The 17,272-nt window shown below is 37.8% G+C and overlaps 1 protein-coding gene across 2 annotated transcripts in view; it reads left to right on the top strand.

Moving 5' to 3' along the window:
- Nucleotides 1-17,272, top strand: part of DTL (denticleless E3 ubiquitin protein ligase adapter) — a 76,466-nt gene that overhangs the window by 2,725 nt on the left and 56,469 nt on the right. For both annotated transcript variants that reach the window (XM_037027603.1, XM_037027602.1), the window contains exons 2-9: nucleotides 3,460-3,585; nucleotides 4,520-4,618; nucleotides 5,791-5,852; nucleotides 5,938-6,058; nucleotides 11,208-11,273; nucleotides 12,477-12,589; nucleotides 15,496-15,569; nucleotides 16,944-17,047. In XM_037027603.1, the coding sequence (XP_036883498.1) occupies nucleotides 3,460-3,585; nucleotides 4,520-4,618; nucleotides 5,791-5,852; nucleotides 5,938-6,058; nucleotides 11,208-11,273; nucleotides 12,477-12,589; nucleotides 15,496-15,569; nucleotides 16,944-17,047 (765 nt within the window). The remainder of the gene's footprint in view (nucleotides 1-3,459; nucleotides 3,586-4,519; nucleotides 4,619-5,790; nucleotides 5,853-5,937; nucleotides 6,059-11,207; nucleotides 11,274-12,476; nucleotides 12,590-15,495; nucleotides 15,570-16,943; nucleotides 17,048-17,272) is intronic.

The following is a 17,272-nucleotide window of genomic DNA, read 5'->3' as shown; positions in this document are numbered from 1 at the left end:
AATTCCTGGAAGTGAAATTGCTGGATCAAAAGGCAGATCCATTTTTAATTTTTTGAGGTATCTCCATACTGCTTTCCACAGTGGCCACACCAGTCTGCATTCCGACCAATAGTGCGCAAAGGTTCCCCTTTCTCCACATGCTCACCAGCACTTGTTTGTTGACTTATTGATGATGGCCATTCTGACACTGACATTGAGCATCTTTTCCTATGTCTATTGGCCATCTGTATGTCCTCTTTGGAGAAGTGTCTGTTCAGGTCCTTTGCCCATTTTTTAATTGGTTTGGTTTGACTTTTTGGTTTTGAGTTTTGTTAAGTTCTTAATAAATTTTGGATATTAACCTTTTATCAGATGTATCAGCAAATACGGTCTCCCATTCTGTGGGTTGTCTTTTTGTTTTGTTGATGGTCTCCTTTGCTATGCAAGAACTTTTTAGTTTGATATGGTCCCATTTGTTTACTTTTCTTTTGTTTCCCTTGCCTGAGAACATGTATCAGATAAAACACTGCTACAAGCAATGTTCAAGATTTGACTTCAAAATCTTCTAGGATTTTTATGGTTTCAGGTCTAACATTAAAGCCTTTAATTTTAATCCATTTTGAGTTTATCTTGTGTGTGGTGTAAGAAGGTGGAAAATGGGGAATTTTCCTCAATATGCACTCAGAAAGTTTTCTTAAAATCTCTTAACCCTGTCTTCTCTTTCCCTACTGATTTTGCATCTTCACCGTATCTTATGATCTCTCCTTTGCTTACCATCACATTTCCTCAGATTGGGCCCTAATGTCTTCTGGTCTGGACTGTAGCCAGTCTCCCAAATGGCCTCTTAGTTTCCCCCTCTCCAGGTATTCTCCACATTGCTGCCAATGATCTTTCTAAAATGGAAATCTGATTACTCTTCTGTGTATTTTTAAATTGGGATCTAAATTTTTTATCATAAGTTTAAACAAATATAAAGATTTCCTTTCTGGCTGTTTTGTGAATATTGACATTTTAAAATAAAAACACTGCATTATTCTTTTAAAATGCATTTTGTAGTGATTTGATAACCATCTCAATCATTTTTTAAAAATATGAACTAATTATTCAACTGTTACATATTCTGCATAGTTATTTTTAGCCCTTGAATTTATTTCTGCTGTATTTTGCCCCCAAAATTTACCCTAATAGTAATTTGATTGTAAACTTGAAAAGTTGATTAATAACCCTATTGTAGTCCTCTGTGTAAGAAAATTTTAATTGGTATTACCTGTAATTATAAGACTGTGTTAAAAGTTCTTCTGGATTGAATTATTGCAGTTATTAGTATGTGGTTAGTCAAAACAATATGGATTATTAATTTCAATAAATTACTAAGCAAAAAGTAAAATTTTTATTGGAAGTATATCTTTTCAAGCAATGGATATGGGTGTTTGTGTGCCTTATTAAAGGAAATATTCAGTTGTCTTTTATTTGGAGTCACAGAAGTGTTGGTACCTTAGGTCAGTGCAAAGTGTAAGCCTGGGCCATGGAAACGTCTTTCTTTTGAAAGTGGAAGGAAGGCAGTGATGAAGGGAGAGGAGAAAAAAGCCTTAACCTCATCAGACGGATCAGTGTTAGGAATGCATATACATGGAATTTGAATATCACAAAATTGATTCTCTGAAAACTCGTGTCCTCAGACACTCCTTGAAAAATCTGCATGTAATTTGTGGTACATGGAGTATATAATAGGTTTTTCAAATGAGTGTTGTAGGGGGAAACATTACAAGTTCATGTTGGAAAGAGCAAAGCACAATAAGAATCCAAAGGTAGTTTAAGGGGCTGGCCCAAGAAGTGTGTGTTGTGGGGAGTGCAGAAATGGAGGGAACTAACTAGTAACTAAGTCACGTTAGGCCATTTGTTAGTGCTTGGATATTAGGCTGTAGGTGACGAGGCAGAGGTGAGAGGGACACTGTTTAATTGCAAAGAATTAGGTCTCTATAACATACATATCATCTTTAATTTCACCAAAATGTTCATAATTCAGTTTTGTTGAATTTGTGTGTTGTAGTCATTAGATTTTTTTTAAGTTCCAAACCACAAGTGTACCTTTATGTAACTTGAGAACAGAAGCTTTGTTTTATTTTTTAAAAATTTTTAAATGGTTTATTTATTTATTTATTTTTAAAGAGGGGAAGGGAGAGAGCAAGAGAGGGAGAGAAACATCACCGTGCAAGAGAAACATCAATTGGCTGCCTCTCACACGCCCCCAACCTGGGGCCTGGCCCACAACCCCGGGCATGTGTCCTGACTGGGAATCTTACCCAAAACCCTTTGGTTTGCAGGTGGGCACTAAGCCCACCCAGCCGCATCAGCCAGGGCAGGGCTTTGTTTTAAATTCTGTGAAGGGATATTTTAACTCTACAATGTAACTAATTATTGTAGTCTCCTTTTGGTGGTCTTTAAATGGCTGACTTACAATGACATCTGAACCTGAGGTAATACCCTCAAGAATAGTTACTAAATCTGGATTGAATTTCTTTGTGTTCTCTACTAACTCCTTCAGGTTGTCTCTGAACATCTGAGGTTGTGTCAGGCTGTCTTCTCTAGCTTTGTGTCTGTTTGTTTGCTTGTTTGATGAAAAGTGAGCATTGAAAGTACCCTAAAATATGAGAGTTTGTTCATTATTTAGACAGGCCTCAATATGTTTTAACTTAATTGTTTCCTCCTATACTAAATAAACATTTGGTTCTCAATAAGTTTATTAAATCAGTGTTCTTTTTATATATTTAAAATGTTTCAACCCTTATATAAAAATGATTAATCTTTGAAGATGGTTAACTTTTTAGACCATAGTGCACATTAAGTTTCTGACCCAAGCAGAATAAACTTTCCTGCTACCCTGAATTTCTTCCCCCTTCTTGTGTATTCAATGAATCACTCATCTTGCAAGACTTAGGTTTGATTTCACTTCCTCTAAAGACTTTCTGGCCCTACTATTAGCCAGGGCTATCAATTTGTGATTATGTTAATGGCTCTAGTAGGCACATTGACATAAGTTGTTTCCTTTAACTTTATGACTATTGGATTTTATATGACATTGCTGGTAACTTAAGAGTTTATAATAAGGTTGCATTAGAAACTCTAAAAACAAAATTTTAATTGAAGAGAATGGCAGTTTTAATGGTTGTGGTCATGACCAGAGGGTGGGGGAAGAGCTAAGATTTATGTGCCAAGCCCACTTGTTTTTTGCAGTCTTCAATGTACTAGTGAGTCTCCATTTAGATGGTAAGCCCAAGGTTATATACTTCACCAGAATTTGGGAGCATCCTTTTATTCTTCCTTAGGAAAATACCATAAACTGTATTCTAGAGGATCATAGATAGTGAGTAGATCTATATTAAGTGTATAAAGCCTTTTAAAACAAATATGTGCTTCTGCAAACAGTACTAAAATGTGATGATATATTAGAATTCTGTAAGGAATTGTATCTTATTTTAGGGTGGTCTTCACAATATCCTCTGCAGTCCCTTCTAACTGGTTATCAGTGCAGCTCTAGTGATGAGCACACTTCTTATGGAGAAACAGGAGTCCCAGTTCCCCCTTTTGGATGCACCTTCTCTACTGGTAAGAAAATTACTGTCTAAGTGACCAGAGAGGGGAGGGAATTTCAGGGGAAAAGGGGAAGGGTTTACAGGAATAAGTATAAAGGTCACATGGACAAAAACTGGGGGGGGGGGGAGTAAAAGACAGAAAACTGTACTTGAACAACAATTAAAATAAAATTAAAAAAAATACTATCTAGCAAGGCTTGGTCAAAATGATCAATTTTACACACACAAAAAGTAAGAGGGGTGGTAGAGTTTTTCTAAGAACTGTTCATCCTGATTTATGAAATAGACCTTTCTTAATCTTTATGCATAATTATGTATTTCCTCTAAAGCATAGAACCATTATAGCACTTTAAAAAAAAACTAAGATGGGAAAAGTGACAAAGGTTCGGCCATCATGAAAACTGTTTCGCCCAGTAGATACCACTTTTGATCTGAGTGAATCTGTCTTTTCTGTAATGCATTGGGAAACAAATGAACAGTGATATAAATACTTGTTACTGCTGTTAATATTCTAAAACAGGAAAAGTCAAAGGTTGTGAAAGGGAATTTTAAATGGACTCAGCCTGCTGGTGGCCTATATCACATGACTTCTTTTGCCATTGGCCAGCACCACTCGTGTTTTAAGTTCCACTCTTCATTCACAACTTCTCTAAACAAGAGGCTGAGATATCTGAGGGTAATGTTCATGGTTTTGAGTCGTTTACTAAATTAGACAGTGTGGCAAATTTTAAGCAATTTTTACTTTAAATTACCTCTCTACCATATCAGATGCTATGTGGGTAGAATCGTTTTCCCTCTTTTCAAATAGATTCTTTATGTTTACCTAGTAGCTTTTAATTAATCTATATTATGTATAGGCTATATAGATAGATAGATAGATAAATGTCTTTATAATCAGCTTTAAAATGTTTGTTACTCTTTATATATATTCTGTTCTTCTTACCTAGCTCCCAACATGAAACATATACTAGCAGTTGCCAATGAAGAAGGGTTTGTTAGATTGTATAACACAGAATCACAAATCTATAGAAAGAAGTGTGTTAAAGGTAAGTCTGAAGTGTGTTAAAGGTAAGTCTAAAGTTTGTTTCAACATTTTTAATTTGTAAGGCATTGAGTTAATTATCATTTGACTACATTCCCAGTTATATTTATTTCTGATTAAGTCTGTTTAAGGATCCGGCTGTTTCTCCTAATAAATTTTAACTATGGCAGTGATTTACTGAAAATTAAGAAAAATGCATTTTAGTATTAGAAACAGTTCTTCTTTAAAAGGGTTAAATCTTTTACACTTAATGTGGTTGGGAGAAAGCATTGCTTTAAAATGTTTATATTGACCAAGCATCTTTCACATTTAAAACAGAGTTTTCCTGATCTTAAGAAGCTGACAATTTGGAACTTACAAGTCAACCGTTGAAATAACTAAATTAAAACCAAGACTGTAAATGATAGAAACATACAAAGAAAATGCTATAGGAGACAAGAGAAAGCACTCATGTACTAGAGAAGGGGAGGGAAATTTTCATACAGGGTAGGGCATTTGAGTTGGACTGTGGTATTTAGATCAGTGGAGATGGTATGGGACTCTCCAGATGGAGGGGACAGCATTAGCAAAGGGGGATAATGAGGGAAGGGTTTTCAGGAATTACTATAAAGGACAAAGTTTTGTCCTACTACATAGACAAAACCAAGGGGGAGGGTGGAAATAAGGGAGGGAGGGGGGTTGGGGGGCCAGTGGGGGGAAAATGCAGATAATATAATTGAACAGCAATAAAATAATTTTTAAAAACTTAGAGATAAGAAAGAATAGGATATAATAAGGAAATAGGGAGTAATCCAGTTTGGTTTGACAGTGAGAGATAAAGGACAAAATGACAGCAGTAAGGGACAAAGGTGCAGCACCTTGAATGTCCAGCTGAGGTGCTTTAGATTCTCTCCAGAAAGAGAGTCTAAAGCAGGATGAAGATTTTTAAGATGGAAAATGTTTCAGAAAGATTCCATTTTAGAGAATGTATTACTAGTCACCTCACAGAAGGGAATTCGATATCAAATGTTAGTTTTTTAAATCTTCCTTCTCCATTGTAATACTCTTTGGCCAATGGCCCATAGGGTGCTGACCACTGATCTTTTCAATACAGTTTTCAAGGCATTTAAACTGCTATTGGTACGACTACCACAGAACATAGTCTAGACATTCACATTCACCATTTTCTTTGTTCAGAATGGATGGCTCACTGGAACGCTGTCTTTGACCTGGCTTGGGTCCCAGGTGAACTTAAACTTGTAAGTAACTTCTATATTGTTAGAATTTGAGTAGATGCGGGTAAAGGGTTGCTTTATTAAATTACAATAACATGTTTTTTTATAGGTTACAGCAGCAGGTGATCAATCAGCCAAATTTTGGGATGTAAAAGCTGGTGAGCTGCTTGGAACATGCAAAGGTCATCAATGCAGCCTCAAGTCAGTTGCCTTTTCTAAGTTTGAGAAAGGTAGGATTGTGCCTGTTCTCTTTTATCCCCTTAACCCCTTTTACAATGGGGTCCTAAGATACTACAGTTGTTTCCGCCTTTCCCACTATGGAAATTGCTACTTTACCTACATAGATGATTGAGATTCTAGTATGACTGAAAACCTAAATGAAATTAAGTTGGATTTTTAGTCTTATTATGGACATTATCTCCAGCTTCTCCCTGAAAGTCAAGCATCATCAGGTTTTTTTTTATATGATCTTACTGATAATGTGAAGATTTATTAATAGCCACAATACCTGTGTTCAACTCTGAGTATCCTTTGAAATCTAAACCCTGTACTGGACACTGATTAACTGTACTTGTGAAATAGTTACTCTAACCCTACTTGTAAAATTTAAGTAGAATTTGAGGCTGGGGTGGGAAATCTGATAGTAATTCTCTACCTAACGATTTACTATATAGTTGCTCTAAATGGCCCTATTCCTTGGATGTTTTCAACTCAAAATTGATCCTTCTATGTTTATTTTACTATTATAATGCAGAATGAAGACTTAAGATAATACAGAACACTACTATAGCAGCTAGAGAAAATTTTGCAGGGGTGTCAGAATGAGTTCTTCATTTCTGACTATTTTAAGGTGTTTTTTTTTTCATTTATTTCTCACTTAATTTTTTTATAAATAGACAAACAAACTTTCAAAGTGGTTGAATTAATCCAACTTTAATGCCCAAATAATAGAGACCTCCTTTATTAGAGTATTAAAAAGATACTCTAGCCCTGGCTGGTGTAGCTCAGTGGATTGAGCGCGGGCCTGCGACTCAGACGATCGCGGTTCGATTCCCAGTCAGGGCACATGCCTGGGTTGCAGGCCAGTTCCCTGCAGGCCAACTCCCAGCAGGGGACCCTCAAAAGGCAACCATACATTGATGTTTCTCTCCCTCTCTCCTTCCCTTCCCCTCTAAAGATAAATAAATAAAATCTTTAAAAAAAAAAAAAGATACTCTATTTTTAAAAGGAATATTTTTTTTCGCTTATTCAGTTGAATACTTAGGAACTGAGTTTTTGGGCTGTTTGAACTAAAAAAGGGAGGGGTCAATTTTAATGTATTGTATTTGTTGTTGAGACTAGAACCTTCAAGAGGAAAGATGGCATGGATTATTTTATTGTTATCTAGTTATTTATTTTAAATCCTCACTGAAGGATTTGTTTTTATGATTTTAGAGAGAGAAACATCGATGTGAGAGAGGCTTTGTTTATTTGTTTATTTCTTCAATAGTCTTAAATTTTAGATATAATTAACATGCCATAAAATTCACCCATTTGAAGTGTACATTTCAGTGTTTATTTATTTTCAGAGTTGTACAATCATCACCACAGTCTAAGTTTAGAACACATTCATCTGCCCAGAAAGAAGTCAGAACCCTTTAGCGCAGTACCTTCCACCTGCCTCCTAGTCCTGTACAATCTAAACTACTTTCTGTCTCCATAATTTGCGTATTCTGTATTCCTGTAAATGAAACTGTACATATGTGGTTTTTTATAACTGGCTTCTTTCACTTGGTGTAATACTCAATCTTATTTTCTTCAAATTGAATGATTTCTATTGCTCTATCTTAAAGTTCACTGACTTTTCCTCTCTTCTGTTCATTCTACTCTTAAGCCTATCCAGTGAATTTTGTCATTTCAGAAATTGTGTTTTTGTTCTAAAATTTCTTTTTCTTTTTTTGGGGGCGGTGTGTGTGCATTTTGTCTCTGTCGAGATTTCTCATGTTTCATTGATTGTGAATGCCAATTTCTTTACTTCACTTAACATAATTCTATTTGCTTTACAATTTTATCCAATAAAACAACATCTGAGTTGTTTCAAGATTGACCTCTGCTGATTTCTTTTCCCTTGAGAAGGACTCATTTTCGTGACTTTATATGTCAAGTAATTTAGATTATATCCTGGGTACTGTGAATAGTATGTTGCACTCTGGATTCTGTTATATTGCTTAGAAAGAGTTGATGTTTTTATTTTTTAACAAGCAATTAACTGAGTTAGACTCAAATTGCAGACTGTCAAATCTGCAAGAGGGCAGTGAGTTCAATCTCAGTTTTGTTCAGTAATGTAAATCTTAGTTGAAAGCTGCTTTAGTTTTCCCCTTCAAAGATGGTTCAGGGGTCAGCCAGAGACATGCACTGAGTTTAAACACAGAATTGGGGCTTCCCTTTCTCTGGCTTTCTCTAGGGTTTCCAGTCACTCTGGCAGCACTTGGTGCCCCACCTCTTGTTTTCCTAATTTTTCTGACATGTAAGATGACCAGTGTTCCTGTTAGCATTTTAGCTGCTTGCAACTGTGGCTTGCTTTTCTCAAGATAAAACCATAAACAGTAACTTACCACAAACAAGTCACTTGCTTAGTTGTTGACTCTCTTCCAAAAAGTGCGTATTTTTGTTCAGTCTCTATAGAGCCCTCAGATCACTTTTTATATTTCTTTCCAGAGTTTAAAACCTAGTGCATGTGGATTGGTTTAGTAAGTGTCCACTTTTCCATACAGGAAGCAGAGTTGTTGGGGTTTTTTTGTTTGTTTTGTTTTTCTTGTTTAACTTTAAAGAATAGAACATTGCAGATAAATTGAAATTCTGTGTTTCTTTTCCAATCCCATTGTCTTTCATCCTCAGATGTAATCTCTTTCACAGATTTTGTATGGATCTGGTCTATATTTTTATACTGAGACACTACTGCTTGGAGGTTTGGAGTATGGGCTCTGGATTCATAGTGTGAAGAATACCTTTATAGTTTACTTACCTTTTCTGTACCTTAGTTTACTCAGCTGTAAAATAAGGATAATAATACCCACCTAATGGTTGATAACAAGGCCTGAGATAATTTATATAAAGCACTTAGGATAGTACATAGCACTTAGTAGGCACTCCATATTTTTTAATGTATTTTATTGATTATGCTATTACAGTTGTCCCATTCCCCCCTTCATTCCCCTCCACCCTGCATACCCTCTCCTACCCACATCCCCCCCTTTAGTTCATGTCCATCTGTCTTAAGTTCTTTAGCTTTTACATTTCCCATACTATTCTTGCCCCCCCCATCTATTTTCTGCCTGCCATCTGTGCTACTTATTCTCTGTACCTTTTCCCCCTCTCTCCTCCTCCCACTCCCCTGTTGCTAACCCTCCATGTGATCTCCATTTCTGTGGTTATGTTCCTGTTCTAGTTGCTTCCTTAGTTTGTTTTTATTTTAGGTGTGGTTAATTGTGAGTTAGCTGTCATTTTACTATACATGTTTTTTACCTTCTTTTTCTTAGATAAGTTCCTTTAACATTTCATAAAATAAGGGCTTGGTGATGATGAACTCCTTGAACTTGACCTTATCTGGGAAGCACTTTATCTGCCCTTCCATTCTAAATGAAAGCTTTGCTGTATAGAGCAATCTTGGATGTAGGTCTTTGGATTTCATGACTTGGAATACTTCTTTCCAGCCCCTTTTTGCCTGTAAGGTCTCTTTTGAGAAATCAGCTGACAGTCTGATGGGAACTCCTTTGTAGGTGACTGTCCCCTTATCTCTTGCTGCTTCTAGGATTCTCTCCTTCACTTTAATCTTGGCTAATGTAATTATGATGTGCTTTGGTGTGTTCTTCCTTGGGTCCACCTTCTTTGGGATTCTCTGAGCTTCCTGGACTTCCTGGAAGTCTATTTCCTTTGCCAGATTGGGGAAGTTCTTTATTATTTGCTCAAATAAGTTTTCCACTTGTGGCTCTTCCTTTTCCCCTTCTGGTACCCCTATAATTTGGATGTTGGAATGTTTAAAGATGTCCTGGAGGTTCCTAAGCCTTTCTTCGTTTTTTTAAATTCTTGTTTCTTCATATTTTCCTGTTTGGTCATTTTTTTCTTCCTTCTGGTCCACTCCATTGATTTTAGTCCCAGTTTTATTTCCATTACTATTGGTTCCCTGTGCATTTTGCTTCATTTCACTTAGTGTAGCCTTCATTTTTTTCATCTAATTTGTTACTAAAATCAACCAGTTCTGTGAGCACCCTGATCACCAGTGTTTTGAACTGTGCATCTGATAGGTTGGCTATCTCTTGGTTGCTTAGAAGTATTGGCTCTGGGGCTTTGAGCTGTTCTTCTTGAGCCATAATGTTTTGGTCTCTTTGCACCTGTTACGTATGAGGGGCGGAGCCTTAGGTGTTCACCAGGGCACGGCAACCCAACTTACTGGGTTGTGATGCTGTATGTGGGGGCAGGGTCCGAGAGGGAACAGTGGCGCTTTGCTTGGATCTCTGTTGCACCTCAGTCCCTTCCATTCCTTCCCCCAAGCAAACTGGGCCTTTCTCGTGCTGATTCCCATGTGGATGGGCTTGTGTGTGTTCTAGGATCCTGTGGATCTCTCCAATGAACTCTCCTGTGAGCCTGGGAGTCTCTCTCTGTGCCTCAACCCCACAGATATTTTCAATCAGTGTTTTGAGGCTTTATTTCCCAGTGCAGGACTCTGGGTTGCACACTCTGTCTTGCTCCCCATTTATCCGTGCGCAAATGTGGGACTGCTGCCCAGTCAGCCAGCCACCTTGCGCACAGTGCCCTGCCTCTCAATAGCTGCCTTGCAGGGTCTGCCTGTAGCCACCTGATGCGCGGGGTCTGTCAACTGCTGCCTGGGTGCCCAGGGTCTGCCTGGTGCCGTCTTGCAGGCCCGGTGTCACTGCTTCCTGTGCTGTGATCCCTCTCCGCTGGGCTACCCGACTCCGCCCCACCTACCAGTCTGGATGAATGTGTTTATTTTAACTCCTTGGTTGTCGGACTTCCATACAGTTCAATTTTCTCTCGGTTCTGGTTGTTATTTTGTTTCTAAATGGTTGTTGTCCTTATTTTGGTTGTTCAAGGAGGCACAGTTTGTCTACCTACACCTCCATCTTGGCCAGAAGTCACACTCCATATTTTTGGCTTTACTGTTTAGCATTATTCTTATTGTGTGTGTGTTTATATAGTGTTTTATGTGGTTTTAAGACAATTTATGTGATTATTTTATAAAGTTTTTTTAACATAAGTGTTTTGAGTTATTCCAGTGCCAGTTACAGAACATAGCATGTAGCAGATATTCTAGAAAACTTAAATTGAAATGTATATGTCATCAACAGGTTTTGTTAACTTTTCGATTATCTTTCTCCACAGCTGTCTTCTGTACAGGTGGAAGAGATGGCAACATTATGGTCTGGGACACCAGGTGCAACAAAAAAGGTAGTCTAGTTCCATTTTAATTTTGATAAATGTGGTCTGTCCCCATACTTGACTATTTTGAATGAAGTGTTTATGGATTTCATGTGATAACCACCAGGGGGCACTTGTTCACGATCCTTCATTTCTGCTTCTGTTCTAATTCTCATGATTTTAGTGATTGTTGCAAGTATTACCCTCTGTATTTACCTCATTTTGTCTTCTGAACTGTAATGCTGTTTACCTAAGTGATTCATGGGATTAAAATTATTAATTAATGATCTTTTAAAATACAATTTTTTGGCTCTGAAGGATTGGATTAGATTAAATATAATTATGCTTACCTTGCCCAATGATGCCATTAAACAGAAACTAGTGATCATGTCTTTGTTTATTTCCTTATTTAAAAAAAATATTTTTAAAGACTTTTTTAAAGAGCAGTTTTAGATGCACAGCAAAATAGAGCAGAAAGTATAAGAACGTTCTGTCTGTACTGGTGTACCCCATCCTCACAAGCCTCTCCCACCAATAACATCTCACACCAAAGTTGGACTTTTGTTACAGCTAATGAACCTGTATTGATACATCACTATCACCCATGGTCTATCTGTACTTTACATTAGGTTTCACTCTTAGTATTGTATATTCTGTTGGTTTCAATGATATGAAATTTCTGTTGGTAATAATATGTATCTACTAGTATAGTATTGCAGGGGATAGTTTCGCTGCTTTAAAAGTACTCTGTGCTCCACCTGTTCATCCTGCCCTCCTCCTCATCCTTGGCAACCACTGGTCTTTTTATTGTCTACATAGTTTTGCCTTTCCCAGGAAGTCATATAATTATAGTAAGCAGACTTCAGATTGGATTTTCTTAATAATATGCATTTAAGGTTCCTCCCTAACTTTTTTATGGCTAGGTAGCACACTTCTTTGTCTCACTGAATAATAATGTCATTATCTAGATGTATCAAAGTTTATCCATACATTCACCTACTAAAGGACATCGCAGTTATTTCCAAGTCTGGGCCATTATGAATAAAGCTGCTATAAACATCTGTGTGTTTATTTCTTTTTTATGCATTATAATCTCACCACAAAAGATGCAGTGTTGTAACACTGTTGGCTTTTAATTTCGCTAATCTAATAAAGAGATATTCTATATATAAATGTTACACTTAGCATAGGAATAAAGTTCTGAAAACTAAATTCCCTCGGAATATCTTGCAGATGGATTTTATAGGCAAGTGAATCAAATCAGTGGTGCTCACAATACCTTAGACAAGCAAACCCCTTCAAAACCTAAGAAGAAACAGAATTCAAAAGGACTTGCTCCTTCCGTGGTAAGGTTTTATAACTGTATACATGTGTGGGATATCAACAGCGGGATAGAATCTTCATTTCCTGTAATATCAGTGAATTTGTTGCTTAACTTTAATTCAATACCTACAGTAGTGGTTTTGAAAATCTTGTGTGCAACAGAGGAGGCTGGGGAACATGCTAAAAATTCAGCTTCCTGAACCTCATCCCTAGCGGTCTCCGTGCATGCACTTGCCTATGGTGTAGTGTGATTCACTACAAGAGGGGAATAGTTTGAAGAAGTGTGAATACTGGGTTGGCCAGAAAGTTCATTTAGTAGTGCTTAGATGTCTGTAACTTAATTCAAAACAATTTTGTAAGATTGTACTGTTGCAGCTGTCATATCAGCATGCATTTAAAAAAACTTATCAAAATGGTGAATTTTTGTGTAGCCCTTTTAATATTGAAGATGGAAGAAAATACACAACATTTTTTGGCATATTATGCTTTATGATTTCAGGAAAGGCAAAAATGCAACTGAAACGCAAAAAAAGATTTGTACATTGTATGGAGAAGGTGTCATGATTGCTCAAACGTGTCAAAAGTGATTCATGAAGTTTTTTGGTACTACTGACATTGTGGCCAAATAATTCTTCGCTGTAAGGCTATCATGTGTTGGAAGATGTTTAGCAGCATCCCTGACGTCTACCCACTAGAAGCCAATAGTAGGAGATAGCCAACATACTCAAAATACCCAAATCAGTGAAGTTATTGCTGAAAGTAAAAAATGTGTCTTTTATTTTATTGAAAAAACTAAACAGAATTTTTGGCCAACCCAATACTATAATGCAGTTTCTATTGGGAAAGAATCCCTGTTGTTTTCATATAGTACCTCTCTAGTACTTGAGAGTCAAAGTTCAAACAGTGCTCAGAAAACTTTTTCTTTAAAAATAAGTCACCCTTGCTCTTACTTTAATGTGTTTATTTTTCTAATTCTCCTGGTCTGTAGGATTGAACTTAATATTTGGGGGAAGTGTGATTGCTAAAACATTAGGACTTAAAATTGCACACCATAAACAGTACAAGGGCACGAATGGGAACTGACAGGGTTAGCATGAGGTCTTTGAAGAAGACAAAGACCTCATCTTAGATGAAGTTAAATGAGTGACATTTCAGACGCTTAATCAGATTCTGGGCCTGAAAAACTTGTTGACAGCATTTAGGAGGTAAAATCTTTCTTGAATACCTTTAAATTTTTATAGCATGTAATCATCTTTTTTTTAAATTATATTTTATTGATTGCGCTATTACAGTTGTCCCAATTCATTCTCCCCCTTCATTTGGGCATGTTTCTTTGTCTCCTCAATTTGGCAGCCTCCCTGTGTTTGTGTCTATGTGTCAGGTAGAGCTGATTTGACTCCCTGTCTCTATAGCATGGCCTAATCTAATAGGTGCCCTATAGGGCCCAGTGGCACAGCCCCTCCTATCACTCAAGCTGTGTACTCCTTTGTGTAAGTTGAGTATACCCTCCTCTTGTAGTTGAGCCTTGATTGCTATTGGCAGGTCAATGGGAGGTATTTACCCAGGCCAGTCAGCTGCAAGGACTGGCTGTGACCACTACCACCAACCTCTGCCCTCTGTGGAGGATCAGTTTTGGAGAAGCAGGGTAGTGGTGCTCTGGCATGGTCTTTAGCTGTCCACTGCGTGCACAGGCTCTGCAGTTTGGGGTGGTACAGGCCAAGGTCAATACCAACCTGTGTTTTGCTTGGGGCCACCCTACCTGGCCTATAAAGCAATCTGAGATGGCTGCCACTTGTGTTGGGCTTGGAGAGTCCTAGGAGAAACCAAATTGTGAGTCTAGGCTGGTGGGGCAAACAGTGTTAGCCAGGTTGATGGAGTCTCAGATATAGCACCCACCTGGCAGCTCTGTGGGGAGAAGGTTCAGAAAAGGGACAGTGGCCTCTGCCTGCCTTTCTTTCTTGGAGAAAGCTGCCCCCAGCTCCCACCTTGAAGCCAGACACTTCAGTTCTTCCCTGTATGCCACTGGTGCCTGTCCAGGTGCTACCCCGTGCTGGAGTTCAGAGGGAGTGAATCTTAGTAGGTGAGTCCATGTGTGGGTTCTTGAAGAGTTACTGCTTGGGACTCTAGAATTTTCTTCCACCTACTGAGTCCCCACTGGTTTTTGCAGCCAGAAGTTATGGGGTCTTATCTTCCTGGCACTGGTATCCTGAGCTCAGAGGCCTGGTATGGGGCTGGGAGTCCTCGCTCCTGGAATAAGCCACCCAGATTTTTATCCACCACACATGGGTGTGAGACCAGCCCATTCCACATCTCCACTCCTTCTACCAGTCTGGATAGGTGTGGTTTCTTTAATTCCATAGTTGTCAGACTTCCATTCAACTTGATTTCTGACTGTTGTGAGTCATGGTTGTTCTACAATTTAGTTGTAATTTTGATGGAGTTGTGCAAGGAAGTGAGCTGTGTTTAACTGTGCTGCCATCTTGTCCCTAAGTCCCCTGTAATCACCTTGCCTTGGTAATTCTTTAGACAGGCTTTAAAGTTCTGTCTAGACACCATCTAAAAAGATGGTGACATTTTATAGATGAAATAAGGGACAGGAAAGTTAAATGAGTTTCCTAAGGATAAACAGTTTATTAGTATGTCTGATTCTTAGAACCAGTAGGTTTAAACAAGTTAAATCAATATTGGATTTTTTTAGTATGTCAAAGTGTTAACACTGTATACTATAACTTAATGATGTTTAGGTTATTTTCTAGCTAAAATTATTTCTTACTCAGCACTAATGAGTATTGTTGGAGAGGAAAGATTTAGTCTAACTCAAGAGTGTGGGAGAGAAAAAAAAAATTTAACATCTTGGAGTCCTGGTGGTGAAAATTACTATATCCAAAACAGGCTTTATTCATTTTCTTTTTCCTCCTTGTGTTATTAGGATTTCCAGCAGAGTGTTACCGTGGTCCTCTTTCAAGATGAGAATACATTGGTCTCAGCAGGAGCTGTGGATGGGTGAGTCTTTAATTCTCAGTTCTTTTGATAAGGTTTCTTTCATGAACTGCTGAGGGGAAGTCGCCTAGTCTCATTGTAATTGAATGTGTGTGCTTTTAACTTTCAACATGGGAATATCCCGCTGAGAAGAAGACCTGAAGGTGACACTGGGAAAGATCTAGTTAGGACTCTTGCTCAAATAATTGAGATAATACATGTGTCATACTTAGCACATTGTCTAGCACATACAAGCAGTGTTGGCTACTCCTATTATAGAGAAGCTGGGTGGATAATTTGCTTATCCTATAATATGCAGTATAATTTAGTCAGTGATTCTTATTTTAAGATGTAAAATTTCTACTGTCTTGGATTTTATCTTTTTGTGGATTTTATCTTCTCAGGTTTAGTAATAACCTGAAAGAAAGAATCTGATTCAGGGCATGTAATTGGCACTTCTAAGAGTACTTTAACTAGATTGATAGTAAGGCCTAATGACTTTCAATTCACATATGTACCATCCATAATTGGTCTGAATTTTTGGCTTCCAGATAGGTTTGTAGTACTTCTTGATTGGTTGCTTTGTTAGAATATACATTATTTAAATATAGGGACTCTTTCTTTTTTTAAGCACCCTTCTTTGTCCCCTTATTTGCTTATTATATCTCTGAAGACATCCTTCTCTTGAAAAAAAACATAGTTTAAAAAGATGATGACTTAGTAGGACTTCCACTGTGTGTTCTGGACACTAAAACTTCTGTGGACCAAATTCTGAGGCACAAATGAAGCATTATCTAAAGGTTACCAGTTGTGTGTATAAATGGCTATGAGGGCTTGCTCTGTTTGTTCCCAGGGATACTGCCCCATTACACCAAACTTGTGTTTTCAAGTTGCCTACAAACTAGATGTAGAGGATTAGGACAATTACCCCGAATAGATGAAATGAAAAAAAAATTATGTTACAGAAAATAATGCTTAGATTACTTAAGGAGTTACATATAGAAATATAACCATATGGGCACAGCTTGTTACTTATGCTGTCAAAGGTTACATACAGAGTATTAAAAGCATAGGAAATGTTTTTTTTTTCTGCAAACAATGAAACAATGACTATCAGCACCCAACCTTCATTTTCCTTTTCCGTTCCCTTGAAGTAAACTCAAGGTAACCCATCACTGGGTCATATCACATCTGTTTCCGTTCTGCCGGAGTTGTAAGCCTGACATTGGAGACAACAGTATGAAGCAGTTCAGTCTGTTTCCCAATGAGATACCCTCACTGTACCTAATTCATGTGCCAGAGGAACTAGATTAAAAGTCATTTCACGTTCAATATAGTTGAAACTGGTCAGGTTGGAAAAGGGCTACAAAACAACTATTTCTTTACCTTGGTTTTTAGGGTAATTAAAGTGTGGGACTTACGTAAAAATTATACCGCTTATCGACAAGAACCCATAGCCTCCAAGTCTTTCCTGTACCCAGGTAGCAGCACTCGGAAACTAGGTAAGTCTTTTCGTAGACTACAGGACTTTTTTTGTAGGATTTGGGGGGAATGTAAGTTTTTATTAAAATGCAAAAATAGCCCTGGCTGGGTGCCTCTGGTGGTTGGAGCACCATCCCATGCACCAGGAGGTTGCGGGTTTGATTCCTGGGCAGGGAACATATCGGAGTTGCGGGTTCCCACCCCAGTTGACGGAGCAAATGGGAGGCAACCAATCCTTGTTTCTT

The sequence above is a fragment of the Sturnira hondurensis genome, unplaced genomic scaffold, assembly GCF_014824575.4.
Source record: "Sturnira hondurensis isolate 20B ecotype Veracruz unplaced genomic scaffold, ASM1482457v3 Scaffold0019216, whole genome shotgun sequence".
NCBI classification, from domain to species: domain Eukaryota; kingdom Metazoa; phylum Chordata; class Mammalia; order Chiroptera; family Phyllostomidae; genus Sturnira; species Sturnira hondurensis.
This window is presented reverse-complemented; position numbering and strand designations above follow the sequence as displayed.